This window comes from Hemiscyllium ocellatum, chromosome 1 (assembly GCF_020745735.1).
Source record: "Hemiscyllium ocellatum isolate sHemOce1 chromosome 1, sHemOce1.pat.X.cur, whole genome shotgun sequence".
Lineage (NCBI taxonomy): Eukaryota > Metazoa > Chordata > Chondrichthyes > Orectolobiformes > Hemiscylliidae > Hemiscyllium > Hemiscyllium ocellatum.
In genome coordinates, this window is record NC_083401.1 from 121,706,095 (window position 1) to 121,731,574 (window position 25,480).

The following is a 25,480-nucleotide window of genomic DNA, read 5'->3' on the forward strand; positions in this document are numbered from 1 at the left end:
TAAGATTTGTTCAAACTACATTTTACATCCAAATGTTTGTTGTCAATATAAAGGTTAAAGCAAACCATGAAATTTTAAGATTTCATACTTTGTTTGGGTTTTTAAAAAAATTTTACTCATGCACTAGATATGGATGTGGCTGGCTGGCCAGCATTTATTGCCCATCCCTAGTTGACTTTGAGGTTGTGGTGGTGAGTTGCCTTCTGGAACTGCTGCAGTCCGTGTGCTATAAATAGATCTGCAATGCCGAGTGACTTGGAATGAAACTTGAAGGTGGTGGTTATGTTCCCATTAATCTGCAGACTTCATCCTTCTGGATGGAAATGTTCATGGTTTGGAAGGTGCTGTCTAAGGATCTTTCGTAAATTTCTGAAATGTATTGTGTTGATTGTACATACTGCTGCAACTGAGCATCAATGGTGGAAAAAGTGAATGTTTACGGATGTGGTGTCAATCAAGCAGCCTCCTTTGTTCTGGATGATTTCAAGCTTCTTCAGCATTGTTGGAACTGGAACAGGTGAAGACCATTCCACCATACTCCTGGCTTGTGACTTGTGGACAGACTTTGGAGCCATGTCAGTTATACACTGTAGTATTTTTAGCCTCTTGTGCTCTTCTAACCATTGCATTTGTATGGCCAGTCCATTTGACTTTCTGGTAACTCCCATGCAGTTAATATTGGGAGATGGAAATGTCATGAATGTCATGGGGCAGTGATTATATGGTATTTCTTTTGAAAGTGGTCATTACCCAGTATTTACTTACCACTTACCAAATATTGCTTACCACTTTTCAGTCCAGGTCTGGATTTGTCCAGGTCTGGTTGCATTTGGCCATGGACTATTTCAGTATCTGAGGCATCGTAAGTGGTACTAAATATTGTGTAAGCATCAGTGAACATCTCAAATTCTGACTCAATGATGGATAAAGCAGCTACAGATGGTTGGGCCTAGGGCACAACCTTGAGGAATTTAGAGAGATATCCTGAAGCCAAGATTACTGAACTCCAACAGCCACAACCATCTTTCTATGCACCAGGTAGGACACCAAACAACAGAGATTCTTCCCAGATTGCAATTTTAAAGGAGCTCCAGATTTGGTCAAACGCAGCCTTGATGTCAAGAGCCGTCACTCGTCTCACCTCTGGAATTCAGCTCATCTGTTTGAACCAAGACTGTAATGAGGGGAGAAGCAAAGTAATCCTGGCAGACCCCAAATTTGGCATCATACAAGGTTAAATTCAAATAAGAATGCAGCTTAAACGTTGAGCTGGATTTTACCCTCTATGAGTTAAATGTGGAGTCAATAAAATAATGTGCATTGATTCAGTGTTAAACTGCCTTTCTCTTTACAAGAGAAACTATGTCCACATTTGAAAATTAATAATGATTTATACTCCAAACAACCCTCCAACTTATGTTTGTTTCATGATAAATCATAAAAGCAACCAAAAAATTCCCTTTAATATCAGCATTCAAAAGGTCTCTCATCAATGTAACCTTGCTGGCACCTGACCAGGTGGGTTGACTGAGTGAATTCATTTCCGCACTTGAAACAGATCAACTGCTGACGCTTAGCATGCTTTTTTACACAGAGGTTGGTGCGTGTCTACAACCAGAGGAAGCGGGGACGCTGACCCAATTCCAAAATTTAAAAGGAATCTGTATGGTTACATGAATAGGAATGAGTTAGAGGAATATGGGTCAAATGCTGGCAAATGGGACTAGATTAATTTTGGATATCTGGTCGGCATGGACTATGTGAATTGAAAATGTTAAATTGTAAGCATGTGAACATGCTCAACAAATAATTTCTCCATATGGTGCCATAGTATGCCATTAAGAGTTGTACGTTCTTCTTTTGTTTCGATAGTTTCTTAAAGCTTTACACTGTAAACGCAACAAAAAATAAAAATGTAGGAAGAGCAGAATGTTGTGATTATGAGAGCAAGTTGCAAAGAAATACCAACTGTCACATATAGAAGATAGTGGCATTGCAATATTGGTTCACTGGACCAGCACGTCACAGAAATGGTCTGTGACATGAGTTTGAATGCCTCTGGAGTAGATAATGAAAATTCCGAATTAAAAACAAGTTGAATTTTCTTTTTTTTTAATTCATTCATGGGACGACAACATCGTTAGCTAGGCCAACATTTATTACTCATCCCTAATTGCCAAAAGGCAGTTAAGAGTCAAACATATTGCTATGGGTCTGGATTCACATATAGACCAGATGAAATAAGGATGGCAATTTTCTTCCCTGAAGGACATCAGGGAATCAGATGGGTTTCTTCTGACAATCTACAATGGATCAATGGTCATTATTACTCTCTTAATTCCAGATTTTTATTTAATTCAAATTCGACCATCTGCCATTGTAGGATATGAAGCTGGGTCCCCAGAACATTACCTTGGTCTCTAAATTAACAGTCTAATAAGAATACCACCAGGCCATCACCTCTCCCTACAGGGAGGGTCAACTCAAAAATCCATCTGATTCACCAATATTCTTTAGGGAAGAAAAAGCTACTATCACCTGGTCTGACCTACATGTTGCTGACACAAATGTTTACCAAGGCATCTAACTGCTATAATGTATGATAAAAGGAATTCAACGAGACATATAATCTGAAATTCACTGTCACACTAAATCATAATGGGATAAATAACTAATCCCGAGTCCTTCCAGAGGAGTGGCACAGCAGTTTACACAGTCAGGAGGGGGGTTATATTGCGACTCAACATTGACTCAAAAGGTCTAAAGCCAAATAAGAGCAAGGAATGCTGCTGATTACCATCTGAATCAGCCAACATCCTCCTACCCTTCAGACATTCTAAGACCGGTTGTACACTAAAAGGAGCATGTCAGGATACCCTTGGAAGTCTCAGAATATTGACTATGAGATAATTGCCATCAGAAGTTTAAGTTTCTGATGGGCAATTATCCAGCATCTGGAAACCTCGGAACAAATTTGAGTTAGGAAGTTGAAGACTTCAAAAGATTCTTACTCATTTACTTGGATCATATCCTAGAAAAGTGTAATGCATTAAAGCCTGCTTAGTTGGTTGCAAGGGACCAAAATGTATACAGAGGAACCTTGATTATTCGGCAATCAATTAACCAAATTTTGGGTGATCCGAACAAGAGCACAAGGTCCCAACATGTGGCTAACTATGTTATCTGGCATCCATTATCCAGCACTCGATTAGCTGAACAAAATACCCCCCACCCCTGTTCTTCAGATAATCGAGGCTCCTCTGTACTGGGTGGGGACCACTACTGACCAAAATGGCGAAGTCCTAAAATCCATAGCTGTAGAATGGGCCTGTGACAACTGATGAGGAAACCAAGAGGAAAATCCATGCTTTACCTCATATACTGGTCAACTAGGAGGCATTGTGGACAAGCAATAGCTGAATTGCATTTAACCAAAAACTGTAACCACATGGGCTGGCTTTCAGGCACTCCACTATACCGCCAAGCTAGGACAATGCAAAGAGCTTAGAAGAACATACCAAAACAGCAACAGACATAACCAAGAAAGAAATTAAGCGGCAGCCTGAAGTTACAACACAGGACTACTTCTATGCCAAGCAATAGAGGCAGCATGTGATAAACCGCTGACCTACAAACAGAGGAGCAGATCTAAGCTCTGTAGGCTACATCCAGCTCCATAGGCCACATCAGTCATAATGGTGGTGGATAATTGAACAATTAACTACAGGAGGACATTTCACAAATATCCCCATCCTCAATGAGGATATGCCAAGTACGTTAGTATAAATGGGTAAAAACAAGGACTGCAGATGCTGGAAACCAGAGTCTAGATTAGAGTGGTGCTGGAAAAGCACAGCAGGTCAGGCATCATCGAGGAGCAGGAAAATTGACGTTTCGGGCAAAAGGCCTTCTTCAGGTCCTTGGATGCTGCCTGACCTGCTGTGCTTTTCCAGCACCACTCCATTCTAGACATTAGTATAAATGACAAGGCCAAAGCATTCATAAGCAACTTCAACCAGAAAAGCACAGTGGCCCATCATATCTTCCTCTGAAGGTTGCCAGCATCATAAAATATCCAGGTCTTCAATCAATTTAGTTCACTCCACGTGATTAAAATAAAAGGCTAAATGCACTGGATATCGCAAATGATAATTACCCTGACAACATTCCAGCAATAGTGCTAAAGACTTGTGCTCCAGAACTAGCCATGTTACTAATCAAGCTGCTTCAGTACACTTCTTTGGTTGTCCCTCAGGACTGAGGATGATTTGCTCCCACTCCAAAGGTTGGATTCTGCAGTGGCTAAATAGTCCAATCCTGGAGTTGCAGACTGCCAAAAGGTGGACTAGATAGTGTTTGATGAGGTGGGTGGGTAGGATACTCTGGATTCAGCATGCTCTTTCTGTTCCTTTGCTTGGTCTTTACATGTTTCACTTGGTAACATTCTAAGTGGTTAGCACTTTCATGGATGCTTATTATTCTCTAGCTTGGGCATTCTAGGGCAAGGAACTCTCTTTACTCAGCGGGTTGAGAGTTCATGGAATTCCCTGCCAGTAGCAGTGGTGGACTCTCCCTCTTTATGGTCATTTAAGCGGGCATTGGATAAGCATATGGAGGTTATTGGGCTAGTGTAGGTTAGGTAGGCTTCGGTCAGCGCAACATCGAGGGCCGAAGGGCCTGTACTGCGCTGTATTTTTCTATGTTCTATATATCATTGGAGCAGCTGCATTTGTTTAGGGAGACTTTCAGGTTGTCCTTGTAGTGCTTCCTCTGCCCTCCTGGTGGAAGTTTACCATTAAATGCTCAGAGTAATGCACTGATTTAGAGAGTCTTGTATCAGAACACAAACAAATTCCTGGATAACATTGATTATCCCCTTACTTTGGGAGTCTCCGCTTGGTGTGAGGAGGCATTGACAATGAAATCCAACATGACTCCAATGCGCTAATGCAGACTTTGGACTCCTGAAGAACAGGGATTTAGAATTCTGAGATTCCAAATCCAACAGGGCAGCCTTGGTTCCCACCCTCCCGTATGCATTAGAAACAAGGATCATGTACAGCAGATGCTTCAAATCCCTGAAGACATCTCACCAACACTGCCTTTACAAAATCTTATAAATCCACTGGCAGGATTGGCTTACCAATATGACCATCCTGTCCCAGATATGTGTAAAATTGAATCGAAAAGTGTGGTGCTGGGAAAGCACAGCAGGTCAGGCAGCAACCAAGGAGCAGGAGAGTTGATGTTTTGGGTTTAAGCCCTTCATCAGGAATGCCCAAAGCATCGACTCTCTTGCTCCTCGGATGCTGCCTGACTTGCTGTGCTTTTCCAGTGCCACCCTTTTTGACTTTGACTCTCCAGCACCTGCAGTCTTCACTTTCTTCCAATGTGGAAAATAGCCCAGTTATGTCTACAAATTGAACTCAGCCAATAAACACCCTATCAGTCTACTCTTAATTACCAGCAGAGATGGAAAGTTTCAACAGTAGTATCAAACAGCACTTAAACTTAAAACAACAAATGTTGCATCAAGGAACCCTAGCAAAACTCTCCACTCATTCGAAAGCATAATGGTTGTGATTGTTGGAGATCAAGCATCTTATCCACAATACATCACGGCAGGAATTTTTCATAGTAGATATTTTCTAAGTCAACCTGTTCAGAGATATTGTTATAACATACAGCTGGAGCAGGTAGGAGTTGAACTTGGCCTCCTAACCCAGAGGTACAGACACCACCACTGCACCACACAGTCTCTTAAGGTAGTGTCCTTGGTCAATGATAGGGTCAAAGGTGAGGATGATGATGGACGATTGCACAATGTTCAGCACCATTCACAACTCTCAAATATTGAAATGGCCCATTACCAAACAGAACAAGACATAGACCCAATTGAGACTTGGACTGTTAAATGGAACAATTGCATCACAAAAGTGCCAGGCAATGACCATCTCCAACAAGACAGAATCCAACCACCACCCTTGACATTCAATAACCTCAAGTAGTTCAAAACAGCAAGTCACCACCACCACCTTCTCAAGGGCAATTAGAAATGGGAAATATATTTTAGTTTATCCAGTGAGACACAAATTTAGTCAATCAACAAATTGAAAAAGATCACATGAAGTAGCAATACTACAACAGATGGAGGTTTGTGTGGGCAAGCACAAAACAGGATCTAAGAATGACAAATCTGAATATTAACCAAATGGTGAGAAGCTAGAGACTGTCAAGAGCCAAAGGTCTTGGGTATCCACATCCCTAAATCATTTAAAAATCAGCAGATATAAAACAAACTCAAACAAGGCCAACATGATGTTAATCTTAATGAGGCCCGATTACAAGAGGGTAGGTGTTGTATTTCAATTGCATGAAACCTCAGTCATATCACACCTTGGATTACAGCATTTTACCTGCACCACTATATGTTTCTACTAATAGATTGGTTTTGGAGGGACTAACTCAGATATTTGAGATTACAAGATAACAAACTTCCCTTTTATTTCTTTTCATGCACAAAATTCAGGGTCTAGATTAGATTAGATTCCCTACAGTGTGGAAACAGGCCCTTCAGCCCAACCTGTCTACACCAAAACTCCAAAGAGTAACCCACACCCCTTCTGACTACTGCACCTAACACTATGGGCAATTTAGCATGGCCAATTCACCTAACCTGCACATCTTTGGACTGTGGGAAGGGTCTGGAGTGCCCAGAGGAAACCCACACAGACACAGGAAGAATGTGCAAACTCCACACAGACAGTTACCAAAGGCTGGAATCGAACCTGGAACCCTGGTGCTGTGAGGCAGTCGTGGTAACCACTGAGCCACTGTGCCACCCTATGATCAAGGTGATTAAAATCCAAAAATGGACTCCCAGAAATACCCTATTTTCAAAGAACATTTTATTTGATAGCTAAACAAAATTCAGAGTATTGGCCAAAACCAGGACAATTCAGCTTTGAACTAGTTCTTCGTGATGTGCAAACTGTTTTCTACAGTGTTCAAGTTAGAATCGCACCAATTGATGTCTTTAACTAATAGTCAGTGGAGAAGACAGTGACAAATTTTATAAATTTATCATCTTGCCAAATTGTGGATTACAAATTATCATAGCAACATTCACAATCAGTTGAGAAGCTGAAAGCAAAAATGTTTCTGTTCCAGAATTTAGTAATATTTATCTACTGCAACTCAGGTGCAGTGTTCTTCAAATCAGTAGGTCAGTTTGATATTGGTTACTAAAATTAGTTTTAAAAGTAAATTTACCTTTTTCCTCACTTGAAGCTGGGTATTTACATCTTGATTTGACACAGTCTTGCAATTCCGCAGTTTCCGCCTGTAAGTGACATATTTTAGATTTGGAGATACTTTTACGATTTCTTCCATTCCATTTCTGGTTTAATTGCGTTTGTTTTTATTCACACAACAAATATGTAGAAGGAAGCAAAGGAGAGATTTTAATAGGCATCAAAATTTTAAGATGCAGCAGCAAAATATCAGAAATATCATTTGTTCTGTTAAAAAATTCAAATATTTGCTATGAAGTCAATTTTGAACTTTTAGCTATCTGTACTTGAAAACATTACAGAATCATGGAATAAGACATCACAGGAACTCAATTAACCTGAATACTGTGTTTCAGGAGGCAGTCACACTTCGTAAGTTACATCAACTTCTATAGTCAGACACAGACAATGTGACTAAGAGTGAACCAGGTATAGGGATCAGAATTATCTTGCAAAAAGCCGACAACAGCACCCTAGTCTAGAGTAATATGTTGAGATGGAGGAGGTGGTGTTTGGGTTGTGAAAGAGAAATGATTAGATTACTTACAGTGTGGAAACAGGCCCTTCGGCCCAACAAGTCCACACCGACCCGCCGAAGCGCAACCCACCCATACCCCTACATATACCCCTTGCCTAACACTACAGGGAATTTAGAATGGCCAATTCACCTGACCCGCACATCTTTGGACTGTGGGAGGAAACCGGAGAACCCGGTGGAAACCCACGCAGACACGGGGAGAACGTGCAAACTCCACACAGTCAGTCGCCTGAGGCGGGAATTGAACCCAGGTCCCTGGCGCTGTGAGGCAGCAGTGCTAACCACTGTGCCACCGTGCCGCCCATCCATTGATTAGATTAGACTTACAGTGTGGAAACAGGCCCTTCGGCCCAACAAGTCCACACCGACCCGCCGAAGCGAAACCCCACCCATACCCCTTACCTAACACTACGGGCAATTTAGCATGGCCAATTCACCTGATCCGCACATCTTTGGACTGTGGGAGGAAACCGGAGCACTCGGAGGAAACCCACGCAGACACGGGGAGAACGTGCAAACTCCACACAGTCAGTCGCCTGAGTCGGGAATTGAACCCGGGTCTTCAGGCGCTGTGAGGCAGCAGTGCTAACCACTGTGCCACCGTGCCGCCCAAAATGTAGTAGAAATGAGAACAGCTAAAGGAATAAATATTATTCTCTGCAACAAAAATAGAGCCCTGAAAGCACCAAGATTCAGGACCTCTCTTCTTGGCTACATAGGAACCACGAGTGTATATGGTTGTTTGGTTGGTTTCCTCCATTTGAGAATAACGGCATAGGTAGAATTAGGAAAAACTAGAAACGATAAGTAGTTTGTGGATAAATTAAAAAATGGAGCTACAAAAAAAAAGGCTCTGTACTGTTAAGTTTTACTTAAGGCAAAATTGCATTATGATTTAGGAAATTTATGCTGTAAATAAAGTACAACAGTAGCGTGTACACCCCTGCATTACGTTTCTATTATTTAAAATGTGTTCTTACATTAATCATATGGAACTCTTGAATCAACTGGAATATTTGATCAACCAGCACACTCCTAGTCCCATAGGTGCCAATTAATTAAACATTTTGCTGTGCATTGATAACTTGAAGAGGAATTGGTGTGCAATGTATCCAAACTCGTTGACAGTACAACATTGAGAGTGCACATTTTGTGATGAAGATGAAAGGAACATGCAAGAGTTATAGTTGGCTTCAGCAGATGAGCAAGAACTTGACAGATGTTGTTTGCTGCAGGAAAGTGCAAGTTTGTGCTTTTTGGTAGTAAGAAACAAAAAGGAGACTATTATTAAAATAGAGAGAGTTTCCAAAAAAGCTGCAGCACAAAGGGATCTAGGTGTCCTTGTGCATAACATACAATGTTAGCAGGCAGGCGCAGAAAGTAAACAAGAAATCAAATGGAGATTTGGCCTTCATTGGTCAGGGATTGGATTTTAAAAACAGGGAAGTCTTGATATAACAATACAGGGTGTGGATGAAGCCATAGCTGGAATATTGCATACAGTTTTGATGCCTATGTTTAATAACGGCTATACTGACATAGGAAGCAGTTCAAAAGAGATTCACTGGGCTGATTCTTGGGGTGAAGGGGTTAACTTATCAACAAAGATTGAACAGGTCAGGCGTTTATTCACTAGAGTTTAGAAAAAAAATGACCTTATTGAAGCATTCTGGATAATCCAAGATGGAGGATGGGAAAAATTTCTGACTGTAACAGCTGCTCCCTTTTTTTGAGGTATTTTAGGTGCTGGAGGTGATTTCCTTGAATTCCAGGAGCAGTAATTACTGTTTTATATGCTGTTGCAATTCTTTTGGAACTTTGGAAAAAAAAATCAAAACAACAGCAGTTTAAAAAAGAAGTACAGACAAAGGAAGCACATGGTGAAGTCATTGCAGTAGGGAGATAGAACCTGCACAGTTTAAACTGTGCTGTTTGAACCCACGTATCACTGGACATCGAAACGCATCTGGGAAAATTAACAAACAGTGAAATTCACAACTGATCTTGGAGGAACTGTGAGGTGAAGTTCACAGCACGGAATCAGAAAAGTTAATCGTTTTAAGTGTGGCATACAGAGAATCTGCAGTAGTGAGTAGAGTGGATTCTTTCTTGATTGTGTGTTTTTGGAGATATGTCTCTTGAATAAACTTAAAATATAAGCCACAACTATTAATTTAACCCAGGGCAGTGGTTGTAAAGGAATAAGACGGTGTTATTTTCTGGATCTGTAGATTGTGAAGGAGCAAAAAATGGCCTTTAATAGAGTAATATGTACTTCTGGTCAGATGTGGGAATTTAAAGAAAGTTATGGGTTACTGCAGATTATATCTGCCATAAATGCTGTTGGCTGCGAATTTTATCAGATCGAATGGATCGGTTGGAGAGACAGTTAGAAGCAACGAGGAATTTGCAACAGCAACAGTATGTGATGGATGACAGCTATAGGAAGGGGGGGAAATCTCAGATACAGTCACATAGATGAGTTAACTCCAGGAAAGGTAAAGAGGTAGGCAGCTAGTGCAGGATCTTTTGTGGATATACCCATTTCCAACAAGTATGCTATTTTGGAAAATGTAGGGGGGTGATGGATTCTTAGGGGAACGTAGCACGAACAGCCAAGTTTCTGGCATTGAGACTGGCTCTAATGCAATGAGGGGTATGTCAGGTTCCAAGAGATCAATTGTGTAATGGAATTCTATAGTCCAAGGTACAGACAGACGTTTCTGTGGCTAGCAGCGAAAAAGCAGAATGGTGTGTTGCTTCCCTGGTGTCAAGACAAAGGATGTCTCAGAGAGGGTGCAGAACGTTCTCATGGGAGAGAGGGGCCAGCAAGAGGTCATTGTCCACATTGGAACCAACGATATAGGAAAGGAAAAGATTGAGTTTCTGAAGGGAGATTACAGAGAGTTAGGCAGAAATTTAAAAAGGAGGTCCTCAAGATTAGTAATATCTGGATTACTCCCTGTGCTACAAGCTAGTGAGGGCAGGGATAGGAGGATAGAGCAGATGAATGCATGGCTGAAGAGGGTATGGGAGAAGGATTCACATTTTTGGATCATTGGAATCTTTTTTGGGGTTGAAGTGACCTGTACAAGAAGGACAGATTGCATCTAAATTGGAAGGGGACTAATGTACTGGCAGGGAAATTTGCTAGAGCTGCTCAGGAGGATTTAAACTATTAAAGTGAGGGGTGGGACACAGGGAGATAGTGAGAAAAGAGATCAATCTGAGACTGGTACAGTTGAGAACAGAAGCGAGTCAAACAGTCAGGGCAGACAGGGACAAGGTAGAACTAATAAATTAAACTGCATTTATTTCATTGCAAGGGGCTTAACAGGGAAGGCAAATGAACTCAGGGCATGGTTAGGAACATGGGACTGGGATTTCATAGCAATTACAGAAACGTGGCTCAGGGATGGGCAGTTTAATGTTCCAGGATACAAATGCTACAGGAAGGATAGAAAGGGAAGGAAGAGAGGAGGGGGAGTGGCATTTTTGATAAAGGATAGCACCACAGCTGTGCTGAGGGAGGATATTCCCAGAAATACATCCAGGGAAGTTATTTGGGTGGAATTGAGAAATAAGAAAGGGATGATCACCTTATTGGGATTATATTATAGACCCCCTAATAGTCAGAGGGAAATTGAGAAACAAACTTGTAAGGAGATCTCAGTTATCTGTAATAATAACAGGGTTGTTATGGTAAGCGATTTTAAGTTTCCAAACATAGACTGGGACCGCCATAGTGTTCATGGTTTAGATGGAGAGGAATTTGTTAAGTGCGTACAAGACAATTTTCTGATTCAGTATGTGGATGTACCTGCTAGAGAAGGGACAAAACTTGACCTACTCTTGGGAAATAAGGCAGGGCAGGTAACTGAGGTGTCAGTGGGAGGGCACTTTGGAGCCAGTGACCATAATTCTATTAGATTTAAAATAATTATGGAAAAGGATAGACCAGATCTAAAAGTTGAACTTCTAAATTGGAGAAAGGCCAATTTTGACAGTATTAGGTAAGAACTTTTGAAAGCTGATTGGGGGAAGATTTTTGCAGGTAAAGGGACAGCTGGAAAATGGGAAACCTTCAGAAATGAGATAACGAGAATCTAGAGAAAGTATATTCCTGAAATGGTGAAAGGAAAGGCTGGTAGGTATAGGGAATGTTGGATGACTAAAGAAATTGAGGGTTTGGTTAAAAAAAATGAAGGAAGCATATATAAGGCATAGACAGAATAGTTTGAGTGAATCCTTAGAAAAGTATACTCTTACTTCCTTTATACTCAAGAGGGAAATCAGGAGGGCAAAAAGGGGACACAAGGATCAGTGCTGGGTCCTCTACTTTTTGTCATTTACATAAATGATTTGGATGCGAGCATAAGAGGTACAGTTAATAAGTTTTGCAGATGACACTAAAATTGGAGGTGTAGTAGATAGTGAAGAGGGTTACTTCAGATTACAATAGGATCTTGATCAGATGGGCCAATGGGCTGAGAAGTGGCAGATGGAGTTTAATTCAGATAAATGCAAGGTGCTACATTTTGGGAAAGCAAATCTTAGCAGGACTTATATACTTAATGGTAAGGTCCTAGGGAGTGTTGCTGAACAAAGAGACCTTGGAGTGCAGGTTCATAGCTCCTTGAAAGTGGAGTCGCAGGTAGATAGGATAGTGAAAACAGCGTTTGGTATGCTTTCCTTTATTGGTCAGAGTATTGTGTACAGGAGTTGGGAGGACATGTTGCGGCTGTACAGGACATTGGTTAGGCCACTGTTGGAATATTGCATACAATTCTAGTCTCCTTCCTATCGGAAGGATGTTGTGAAACTTGAAAGGGTTCAGAAAAGATTTACAAGGATGTTACGAGGGTTGGAGGATTTGAGCTATAGGGAGAGGCTGAACAGGCTGGGGCTGTTTTCCCTGGAGCGCAGGAGGCTGAGGGGTGACCTTATAGAGGTTTACAAAATTATGAGGGGCATGGATAGGGTAAATAGGCAAAGTATTTTCCCTGGGGTGGGGGAGTCCAGGACTAGAGGGCATACGTTTAGGGTGAGAGGGGAAAGATATAAAAAAAGTCCCACAGGGCAACTTTTTCACTGAGGGTGGTACATGTATGGAATGAGCTGCCAGAGGAAGTGGTGGAGGCTGGTACAATTGCAACATTTAAGAGGCATTTGGATGGATTTATGAATAGGAAGGGTTTGGAGGAATATGGGCCGAGTGCTGGCAGGTGGGACTAGATTAGGTTGGGATATCTGGTCGGCATGCAAGGGTTGGACCGAAGGGTCTGTTTCCATGCTGTACATCTCTATGACTCTATGACATTCAAGACTTTGAGTGGACTTGACAGGATAGATATTAAGAAGATGTTTCCACTGACGGGGCAATCTCAAACTAGGCCATATAACTACAGGATAAAGAGACATTCATTTAAAACTAAGGTGCTGAATTTCCTCTCTAAAGGTAGCCAGCACCCGGAATTCTCTACCCCAGAAAGCTGTGGAGGTTAGATCACGAAATGTATTTCAAGGTGGTAGATAGCTTTCAGGGAGTTGGGGACTATGATGAGCATGATAAAGGAGTTCAAACCTATAGCAGACCAGCCATGATCATGTCTGCCCTGTCATTCAACATGAGGGGCCAAATGGCCTTCTCCAGTTCCTATATCTTCTGATCTTGATAAGTCTGGGCTGGCTGTATTGAAGAATAATCTAGTTAGTACTGAACCTTGCTCTTTCCCACATCCTGCAACCTTTACCTCCAATGTGCTCATTCAATTTCCAAATGCTACTATTGAATCGATTTACACTACCCAAACAGATAGTGCAATCCAAATTCAAACCACCTGAAGTCGTACAAGAAATGATTTAAGACCATAATATCTATCATACCTCCATTCCAACCCAAGTAATTAAGAAGGGAAAATCATTTTTCCAGCAATATTTTGTTTGAATTCAGATATGTAATATGATGCCCAAGAGCTATTCAGTCTAGATTTAGTAAACAGCAACATTCCTATTAACCTTTTATCTTAAACTGTAAAGGTGAAGCTATTAAGAAGTTTTATTAAAACCACAGAAGCAAAATATATTCCTTTTTTTCCCTCAATGTCCAGGTATTTTTTCATTCTTTTGAAAGAGTTTTGCCCCCTGCCCCACTCAATGGATATTCATGGACGTTAGCCCTGCCTTCTCATACCGGAATGAAAAATAAAACTAGAAAAATATTCTTTGCATCAAGTTATCAAACATAAAATTTTAGATCTGTGAAAAGTACCCTGGTGCACAAAAAGGACTTATTCTATTTGGCTATCATTGGTCGTAGCTAGATGTGCAATGTTCTGTCACTGTTATGACTTCTGCGGAAATTAGATTCTGAATTAACAGATACTAACATGCAATCAGGATGAAATTTTAAATATTTTCTAATCATTCCAAATTATTTAATAAGCCTTGGCAGCATTGTGAGGAATTCAAAAATTTATTTGAACCCAGGAGATGAAGATTTCAAATTCAAGCCATTACCTGAATTGTACATATTCCAATTCTACACCAGCAGTTATTCACAGATTTTTTTTTATATATTGTCTATAATGTTTAGTCATGCAAAAGAACTAAACAAACTTCAGTTGTATGGTAATCTTTCTTAATAGCAGACTGCAATGAATTTATGAAGATAAAAGTTTGCCTGATATTTTTGCTAATCTCATGTCAATGCTATCCTCTACTATAAATAATCAGGTTAGAGATTGCCCTCTTTTGGCAGAGCTGGCATACAATTGTGTCCACCAGAGGTTCCCAACTGAAAAAGTTGTTTAAATAAATAGATAAGTCACAGGCAAAATGCTAAATTTCTTAAAACCTGCTATTGAATGGCATACTACAGCACACTCTTGGGTGAACCCAAGCTGGATATCTCCCCTCACATGTACATGCTGCCATAATGCTTTCATGTTCTGGTAGCAATATTTTTTTGACACAACAACAGATAAATGTGTGAAAGATTGGTCTGAGATTTCTTGATTGTATCTACGTACATGCTAAAAGATCATATCAGAAATTGTTTAAAATACATAATATACATGCTTAGTTACCTACACTCCCATTGAAATTCTGACAAACATCTCAGACAAACATTGGCATTTTTGCACTGGAAAACAAACAAACGAGCTGACAATATGTACCTAGTTACAGGAACAAAACGATTTTCTTTGTCTTGCATAAACATGCGGTTTTCCTGACTTTCATCTTCTGTGGAAGAAGAGCTTTGGTTTTTATCATGTGAAATTCCTCGGCTTCTGAATGCATAAGGGCGTTTTCTCTCGACACTTTTGCTTTTAGGTTGTTTTCCAATCTTTTTCTTTGCTGCCAACTTCGCATTTGAAACATTCAGTGATGCTTTCTGTTGCCTGAAACAAATCAGAATATAAGATTTGAAACGATGTATTATAACTGAAAGATCAATATTTCTTGAGAAAGTACAGTAGCGCCTCAACTTACGAACTTAATCCGTTCCAGGACCCGGTTCGCGAACCGAAAAGTTCGCGAACTGAATCAATTTTTCCCATTGTTCGGATAGCGTAAGAATGCTTGGACGTAGCAATGAACGCTGTTCACAGCGCATGCGCCAAAGATGAACTGAATGTTGTGGTTCTGTTCGCCGAGCTGGAAGTTTTTGTTGCAAACGTTTCGTCCCCTGGCTAGGCGACATCATCAGTGCTTTGGAGCCTCCTGCGAAGCGCTTCTTTGATGTTTCTTCCGGTATTTAGTGGTCTGTCCTTGCCGCTTCCAGTTGTCAGTTTCAGCTGTCCGCTGTAGTGGTTGGTATATTGGGTCCAGGTCGATGTGTTTGTTGATGGAGTTTGTGGATGAATGCCATGCCTCTAGGAATTCCCTGGCTGTTCTCTGTCTGGCTTGCCCTATGATAGTGGAGTTGTCCCAGTCGAATTCATGTTGCTTGTTGTCTGTGTGTGTGGCTACTAGGGATAGCTGGTCGTGTCGTTTCGTGGCTAGTTGATGTTCCTGTATGCGGATTGTTAGCTGTCTTCCTGTTTGTCCTATATAGTGTTTTGTGCAGTCCTTGCATGGTATTTTGTACACTACATTAGTTTTGCTCATGTTGGGTATCGGGTCCTTCGTTCTAGTGAGTTGTTGTCTGAGCGTGGCTGTTAGTTTGTGTGCCAACCACAGGACATACAGAACAGAAAACAGGACGCGGAACCTATCAACAAAGACGGCATACTTAAACTACTGGACTTGTGCCTCACTACACACTTCACATTCAACAACCAGATATACGAACAAATCAACGGAACACCCATGGGATCACCAATCTTGGGACTCATAGCAGAGGCAGTTATGCAAAGGTTAGAACAAACAGTCCTACCACAAATTCAACCCAAACTCTGGGTCAGATATGTCAATGACACGTTTGTAATCATTAAAAACATGGAAATAGAAAAAACACACCGGATCATCAACGCCACACTCACAGGAATCCGATTCACGAGAGAAGAAGAAAAGGATAGCCAACTCCCATTCCTAGACGTGATAGTACAGGGAACACCGAACGGAGAATTCACCACAAGGGTATACAGGAAAGCAACACACACAGACCAAGTCCTAAACTATGAAAGTAACCACCCCAACACACAAACGAAGCTGCATCAGGACACTATTCAAAAGGGCCACAACACACTGTAGCACACCAGAACTGCAAAAAGAAGAAGAGGAACACCTATACAAGGTATTCGCCAAAAACGGATACCCGCACAACTTCATCAACAGATGCCTACGAGAAAGACCACGGAACGAGGACATGCCACAAACCAAAGGACTAGCCACACTACCATACATCAGGAGCGTTTCTGAACTGACAGCCAGACTACTGCATCCATTAGGACTCATAACGGCACACAAACCAACAGCCACGCTCAGACAACAACTCACTAGAACGAAGGACCCGATACCCAACATGAGCAAAACTAATGTAGTGTACAAAATACCATGCAAGGACTGCACAAAACACTATATAGGACAAACAGGAAGACAGCTAACAATCCGCATACAGGAACATCAACTAGCCACGAAACGACACGACCAGCTATCCCTAGTAGCCACACACACAGACAACAAGCAACATGAATTCGACTGGGACAACACCACTATCATAGGGCAAGCCAGACAGAGAACAGCCAGGGAATTCCTAGAGGCATGGCATTCATCCACAAACTCCATCAACAAACACATCGACCTGGACCCAATATACCAACCACTACAGCGGACAGCTGAAACTGACGACCGGAAGCGGCAAGGACTATAAATACCGGAAGAAACATCAAAGAAGCACTTCGCAGGAGGCTCCAAAGCACTGATGATGTCGCCTAGCCAGGGGACGAAACGTTTGCAACAAAAACTTCCAGCTCAGCGAACAGAACCACAACAATGAGCACCCGAGCTACAAATCTTCGCACAAACCATGAACTGAATGCCACGCGGGGCCCAGGAGCTTTGCATTCAAAAAGCGTGTAGCAAAGCAGAACAATGAAACCATGTTGTCGCACACGGGCTTTTTGCATTCATACCTTGAATTTCGTACGTACATTGAAGCAATACTTTGCGTACAATCCTGTTCATAAACCAATTTGTTCGTGAACAGGGTCATTCGTATGTCGAGGTGCTACTGTATACATAACATGCTGAGAGAAAATGAATTGTCAGCATTTTCATGTTTGAAAAAAATATTCGTGCGTGCCCTTGAAATTTCACAAAATAACTCCATACACAAAAATATTTTAAAACCTGATCTAAATGTCTGCTTTGTAACTTCTCCAATACTTCACTGGCTGTGGTCAAACTGCCTAACAAAGTATGCCTAAACTAAAACATGAAACTTAAAAAAAGGTCTAAATGTTGCAAAAACAAAAGTTACTGGAGAAGCTCAGCAGGTCTGGCAGCACTTGGGAAGAGAAATCAGAGTTAATATTTTGGGACAGATGAGCTTAATCTGAGGAAGGCGCACTGGACCCTAATTTCTTTGACTCTGACTCGTTGACTCTAATTTCTTTTCATAAATTATGTCAGACGTCCCGAGCTTTTCCAGCAACTTTTGTTTTTGTTTCTGATTTACAGCATCCATAGTTCTTTCGGTTTTTTTATTTAGCTCTGCACGTTGGCCTCTTTCTGTGCCAAAAATTTTAATTTATTAAGTGGGTATGCTGAACAACATAATCTACCATAATATCCTAAATGTGAAGCTAGAGCTAGTTAAATTCTAATATTATTACTGTCAATTAAACAGTGTGTCCCCATCATAGTTGTAGAAACACTATGCTCTCAGATTGTTTCTTACAATTCCTAATTTTACACAAAATATTCTACTTGAGTTCAGCATCACTGACTAGTCTTAAGAAAATGGTGGCAGCTGAAAATTTCAAATCAAAACCATAATAAGGCAACTAGTGACTGAAGCACCAGTGAAGAACTAGAACACAAGTAATGAAGTCACTTTATGGTACGAAAGTAGGGATCTGATTTCAAGCAACCGTTATGCAGTAGGGTCAACTAACTGCACTTGCGTCAAAGGGGTAAACACAGGTTGAAGGGCACTACACAGGACGAGAAAGACTGCTGGACAACCGTATTTGCTTGTGAACATTTTCATCAACACTTACTTGGAAAAGTTAACCTGACTATTGAATTCAACTACAAGCACTACTAAAAGCTTTATGATGATTCATGGTTTTATTGTCAATTGTTTTAAAAAACCCATCTGGTTCACTAACGTCTGTTAGGAAAGGAAATCTGTCATCCTTAACCGGTCTGGCCTATATGCGACTCGACCCAAAGCAATGTCGTTGACTATTAACTGTCCTCTGAAAGGGCCTAGCAAGGCTGCCACGCATTCATATCAAACCACTAAAAAAAAGTCTAAAGAAAAACATTGAAACTGGATGGACAACATGGCATCAACCTAGGAACTAGCAACAACAATGGCAAACTCAATCCTATCATCCCTGCAAAGTTTTCCTTCTTAAGATGGGCAGGCTAGTGCCAAAATTGGGAAGACTGTCTTGTTATTCAGCCTGACCCAATCATACCTTACATATAAAATCCAAGACAAGACCATCACTGGATATGTTATGTTCTTTCCCACTGGCAAGACAGATCCAGTAGAGGTAGTGACAGTGTTAAACAATCCAGAGGGAGTTGCCCTGAGAGATGTCACCATTGACTCCAGACTTCAACTAGTCTCATGGGATCAGGTCAAAGAAATATCCTATTGATTACTACCTACATCTTGCCTCACCAATGAAAATTTCTTCATATTAAATGTCATTTAGAAGCAGCACTGAGGATGGCAAGGCCACAAAATGTACACTGGATTAAGAACTTGAATCACCAAGAAAGGCTCAGTAATACCACAACTGACTGACCTGGTTGAGTCCTAAAGGGTTTGGTTGTGGTTGCTGGACTGGATCTGTGTCAGGTAATAAACAGAAATTAGAGGGAAAAGCATACTTTACCTCATCCTCTCTAAGCTGCCTGGCAGATAGAAATGTTGATATTGTCCTTGTGGAGTTTTGTCTTCACACCAAGAAAACTCACTGTCATATTGTGTGGTTTGTTCAATGGAATGGGTTTCAAACAGATGAACCAGCTCAGAAAGAGCATCCATATGCCGCTGGGTGCCATTGCCAGCAACCACCTGGCATATATCCAAATCTACCATTACTGTCAAGCAAGGGGATCAACCCTGATTCAATGTGAAGCGCAGGTGGGCTGGCCAAGCATAGCCAAGATTAGTCTGGTGCAAGAAAAGCACAGGTCAGGCAGCATCAAGCATCCTGATGAAGGGCTTATGCCCGAAACGTCGAATTTCCTATTCCTTGGATGCTGCCTAACCTGCTGTGCTTTAACCAGCAACACATTTTCAGCTGTGATCTCCAGCATCTGCAGACCTCATTTTTTACCCCAGCATCAAGCATAGCACCAGGCCTACCAAAAAAATGAAGTTCCAACCTGGTAAAGCAAGCAGCTTACTAGTTGTAAGCCAAACAGCATAAGCAACAAGTGATAGAACAAAGTAATTCCACAACAAACAGGCAAGATCAAAGTTTGGGAGAAGATTTACAGCTCAGGTGCTCGTTGGTGTGGTTCTGTTCGCCGAGCTGGGAATTTGTGTTGCAGACATTTCGTCCCCTGTCTAGGTGACATCCTCAGTGCTTGGGAGCCTCCTGTGAAGCATTTCTGTGATGTTTCCTCCGGAATTTATAATGATTTGTACCTGCCGTTTCCGGTCCTCAGTTCCAGCTGTCTGCTGCAGTGGCTGGTATCTTTGAAAGGTGGTACAAAAATGGAACAAGCTGCCATAAGAAGTGTGGAGGAGTACAGTTACAACATTGAAAAGGCATCTGCATAGGTACATGAATAGGAAAGGTTGCGCCGAATATGGGCCAAATGCTGGCAAATGGGAGTTCATCAGGTTAGGATACTTGATCAGCATGGACGAGTTGGACTGAAGGGTCTGTTTCCATGCTATATGACTCTATTGTTCAAAATGCCTGAAATGCCAATTCTCCTGCTCCTCGGATGCTGCCTGATCTGCTGTGCTTTTCCAAAACCACACTCTCGACTCTGATATCCAGCATCTGCAGTCCTCAGTCTCCTCTAGGACTCTATTCCACCATATCATGGTACCAGTCTTCAGTCAATGTGATTCATTCTATGTTGTATCATAAACAGCTGAAGTCATAAAATATTGCAAAGGCTAGGTGACCTGACAACATCCCAACAATACTATGAAGTCTTATGCCCAAGAATGTCCCACACCCTAGTCACGTTGTTCCACTAAAGCTACAACATTATCAAAGTGGTAAATTGCCCAGTTATGTCCTGTACACAAAAAGCAAAACAAACCAAACTGGTAAATTACCACCTCATCAGTCTACTCTCCATCATCAGTAATGTGACAAAATTTGTTGCCAGCACTTTCTGACACTTAGTTTGGGTTCTGCCAGGCCATCAATTCACAAGTGAAGAATTCAGCCACTTCATAAAGGACTAGAAAATAGAACAATACATAATATCACTACACTATTCAAGTATGGTCAGGTGAATTGGCCATGCTAAATTACCCATAGTGTTAGGTAAGGGGTAAATGTAAGGGTATGGGTGGGTTGCGCTTCGGCGGGTCGGTTGTGGGGCCGAAGGGTCTGTTTCCACACTGTAAGTAATCTAATCTAAGTATCTCTGGACATTGGAGTTCATCTAGAAAAAATTACCAAACAGCGAAATTCACGGCTGATCTTGGAGGAACTTGTGTGGGAGAGCTCACAGCACAGGAACATAGTTTTTAAGGGTAGCCTTTCTGTAAATCCATAATACTGAGTAGAGTGGGTTCTTTCTTGATTATATATTTTATTGACATGTTTCTTGATTAAATTTTAAAAATGTTAGCCTTAAGTTAGCCTGGAGCTGTGGTTTTTTTTGAGAGCAATAAGACAGTGTTATTTTCTGGGTCTGCAGATTATTAAAGTGCTGTGATGGCCTTTAGTGGAGTGATGTGCTTGTCCTATCATATATGGATGTTTTGGGAGATTAGATTAGATTAGATTACTTACAGTGTGGAAACAGGCCCTTCGGCCCAACAAGTCCACACCGACCCGCCGAAGCGTAACCCACCCATTCCCATACATTTACCCCTTTTTACCTAACACTACAGGCAATTTAGCATGGCCAATTCACCTGACCTGCACATCTTTGGACTGTGGGAGGAAACCAGAGCACCCGGAGGAAACCCAAGCAGAGGATGTGCAAACTCCACACAGTCAGTCGCCTGAGTCGGGAATTGAACCCAGGTCTCTGGTGCTGTGAGGCAGCAGTGCTAACCACTGTGCCACCGTGCCGCCCACGGGAGAGTTTCCACGTTACTGATGATTATGATGTAGAGGTGCCAGTGTTGGACTGGGGTGGACAAAATTAAGAACTATAACCTGGTGTTATAATTTATCAGGTAGCTGTGGAGGAGGATCAAAAGAAAGAATATTATCATGAAAACGTGACTGGAAAGAAGTTCTTGAATTTACACATAAATGAACTGAAACCTGCAAACCCATTTTAAAATATGAAAGACTTAACAGCAATCTAGGTTGGTTCAACATATCATTTCAGTTGCATGATACTGAGAACTTTTGCTATAAATTCTATGCCTTATGATCATGCTCCACAGCTACATGATAAAGGAGCAGCATCCTGAAAGCTAATACTTCCAAATAAATGTGTTGGACTATAACCTGGTGTTGTGCGATTTTTAACTGATGAGTATGTCTGCAGAAAATGTCTTTGATTGTGAATCCTATCTGATTGTACGGATCAGTTGGAGCAGCAGTTAGAGACAATAAGGAATTTACAGGAACTAGGGGTGTGATGGATGGCAGTTATAGGAAAAGAGAAAAGCCGCAGATACAATCACGTAGATGGGTTAACTCCAAGAAAGGCAGGAGGGTCAAGCAGGGAATGCAGGAGTCTTCTGTGATTACCCCCATCTCAAACACCTTTGCTGTATTGGAAAATATAGGGGGTGATGGACTGTCAGGGGAACGTAGAATGAACAGCCAAGTTACAAGTAACAAGAATGGTTCAAACATAATGAGGGGTATGTTGGGTTCCAAACGATCAATTGTGATAGGGGACTTTCTAGTCAGAGGCACAGGCAGACGATTCTTTGGCTGGCAGCGAAAAATCAGAATGGTGTGTTGTCTCCCTGGTTCCAGATTTAAGGATATCTTGGAGAAAGTGCAAAATGTTCTCTAAGGAGAGAGGGACCAGCAGGAGGTCATTGTACACATTGGAAATAACAACATAGGAAGGGAAAAAAGGATGAGAATCTAAAGGAAGAATTGAGAAAGTTGGGCAGAAATCTAAAAAGGAGGTCCTCAAAGGTAGTAACATCTGGATTACTCCTGATGCTATGAGAGTGAGAGTAAAAATATGAGGATAGAACAGCTGAATGCGAGGCTGAGGAGCTGGTGCAGGGGAGAAGGGTTCACATATTTGGATCATTGGAATCTCTTGTGGGGCAGAAGTGTCCTGTACAAGAAGAACAGATTGCACCAGAATTACAAGGGAAATAATATAATGGCAGGGAGATGTGGTAGAGAGAGAGAGAGAGAGAGAGAGAGAGAGAGAGAGAAGGGGGGGAAAGGTGGAGCGTGCGGCAGGGAGATAGTGAGGAAAAAGATCAATCTGAGACAGGTAGAGTTGGGAAAAAAGAGCAAGTCAAACAATCATTGCAGGGAGAACAAAGCAAACAACAAGGTAGGACTGATAAATTAAACTGCATTTATTTCAGAGGCCTAACAGGTAAGGCAAGTTAGTGGATGGACAGACCTGGCAGTTTAATGTTCCAAGATACAAATGCTATACAAAGGATAGAAAGGGGAGCAAGAGTGGAGGGGTTGTAGCATTTCTGATCGGGGATACATTATAGTTGTACTTAGGGAGGTTATTCCTGGGAAACATCCAAGGAAGTTATTTGGGTAGAACTGAGAAATAGGAAAGGGATGATCACTTCATTGGGATTGGATTATACATCCCCTAATAGTCAGCAGGAAATTAAGATCTCTTCATTCATTTGTTTCTCAATTATCTCTAAGAATACTATAGTGGTTATGACAGGGGATTTTAACTTTCCAAACATAGACTGGGACTGCCATATGTTAAGGGCTTGGATGAAGAGGAAATTGTTAAGTGTGTACAAGACAGACAATTTTCTGATTCAGTATGTGGATGTACCTACTAGAGAAGGTACAAAAGCTGACCTACTCTTGAGAAATAAGGTAGGACAGGTGGTTGAGGTGTCACTGGGGGAGCACTTTGGGGCCAGTGACCATAATTTTATTAATTTTAAAACAGTGGTGGGAAAAGATAGACCAGACCTATAAGGTGAAGTTCTGAATTGGAGGAAGGCCAATTTGGAAGGTATTAGACAAGAACTTTCAAAATATATTTGGGGGATTATGTTTCCAAGTAAAGGGACAGCTGGAAAATGGGAAGTTCTTCAAATATCAGATAAAGAGAACCCAGAGATAGGATATTCCTGTTAGGGTGAAAGGCAAGACTGATAGTTGTAGGGAATTCTGGATGACTAGAGAAATGGAGGTTTTGGTAAAGAAAAAGCAAGTAATGACAGCAGAAATCAAGTGAATCCTTTGAAGAGTATCAGGGCAATAGAAATGTACGCAAGAGGGAAATCAGGAGGGCAAAAAGGAGGCATCAGATAGCTTTGGAAAATAGTGTTAAGAGGGAGAACGCAAAGGGATTTTATAAATATACAGTATTAAGAACAAAGGGGTAACTAGAGAGAGAATAAAACCCCTCAAAGATCAGCAAGGTAGCCTACGAGTGGAACCACAGGAGATATGGGAGATACTGAACATGTACCTTGCATCAGTGTTTACTGTGAAGGAGGACATGGAAGATATTGATCGTGGGGAAATAAATGGTGCCATCTTGAAAAATGTCCATATTACAGAAGTGGTGATACTGGATGCCTTGAAATGCATAAACATGGATAAATCCCCAGGACATGATCAAGTCTACTCTAGAATTCTTTGGAAAGCTAGGGAAATGATCATTTCTGGGCCCCCTGCTGAGATATTTGTATCATCGATAGTCACAGGTGAGGTGCTGGAAGACTGGAGGTTGGCTAACATGGTGCCACTGTTTAAGAAAGGTGGTAAGGAAAAGCCAGAGAACTATGGACCAGTGAACCTGACATCGGTGGTGAGCAGGTTGCTGGAGGAATCATGAGGAGCAGGATTTACATGTATTTGGAAAGGCAAGGACTGATTAGGGATAGACAACATGGCTTTGTGTGTGGGAAATCATGTCTCATGAACTTGATTGAGTTTTTTGAAAAAGTAACAAAAAGAGGAGGACAGAGTGGTGGATGTGATCTACATGGACTTCGGTAAAGCATTCAATGAGGTCCCTCATGGCAGACTGGTTAGATCTTATGGATTACAGGAAGAACTAGCCATTTGGACACAGAACTGGCTTGAAGGCAGAAGACAGAGGGTGGCGGCAGAGGATAGCTTTTCAAACTGGAGGCCTGTGACCAGTAGTGTGCCACAAGGATCAGTCCTGAGTCCACTGCTTTTCATCATTTATAGAAGTGATTTGGATGTGAACAGAGGAGGTATAGTTAGTAAGTTTGCAGATGACAAACACACCAAAATTGGAGGTGTAGTGGACAGTGAAGGAGGTTATCTCAGAATACAATGGGATCTTGATCAGATGGGCCAATGGGCTGAGGAGTGGCAGATGGAGTTGAATTTAGGTAAATGTGAGGTGCTGCATTTTGGAATGACAAATCAGAGCAGGACTTATACAATTAATGGTAAGGACCTGGGGAGTGTTGATGAATGAAGAGACAGTGGATTGCAGATTCATAGTTGCTTGAAAGTGGAATCGCAGGTAGATAGGATAGTGAAGGCGGTGTTTGGTATGCTTTCCTTCATTGGGCAGAGTATCAAGTGTAGGAATTTGGAGATAATGTTGCAGCTGTTCAGGACATTGGTTAAGCCACTTTCGAGTAGCGTGTGCAATTCTGGTCTCCTTCCTATCGGAAGGACGTTATGAAATTTGAACGGGC

General features: G+C 41.5%; 1 protein-coding gene across 1 annotated transcript in view; it reads right to left on the reverse strand.

The window, feature by feature from the left end:
- haspin (histone H3 associated protein kinase) overlaps nt 1-25,480 on the reverse strand; it is a 66,564-nt gene that overhangs the window by 38,485 nt on the left and 2,599 nt on the right. Inside the window, exons 2-3 of the mRNA XM_060831533.1 lie at nt 15,009-15,233; nt 7,273-7,342 (exon numbers count right to left, since the gene is read on the reverse strand). Of these exons, the coding sequence (XP_060687516.1) occupies nt 7,273-7,342; nt 15,009-15,233 (295 nt within the window). The remainder of the gene's footprint in view (nt 1-7,272; nt 7,343-15,008; nt 15,234-25,480) is intronic.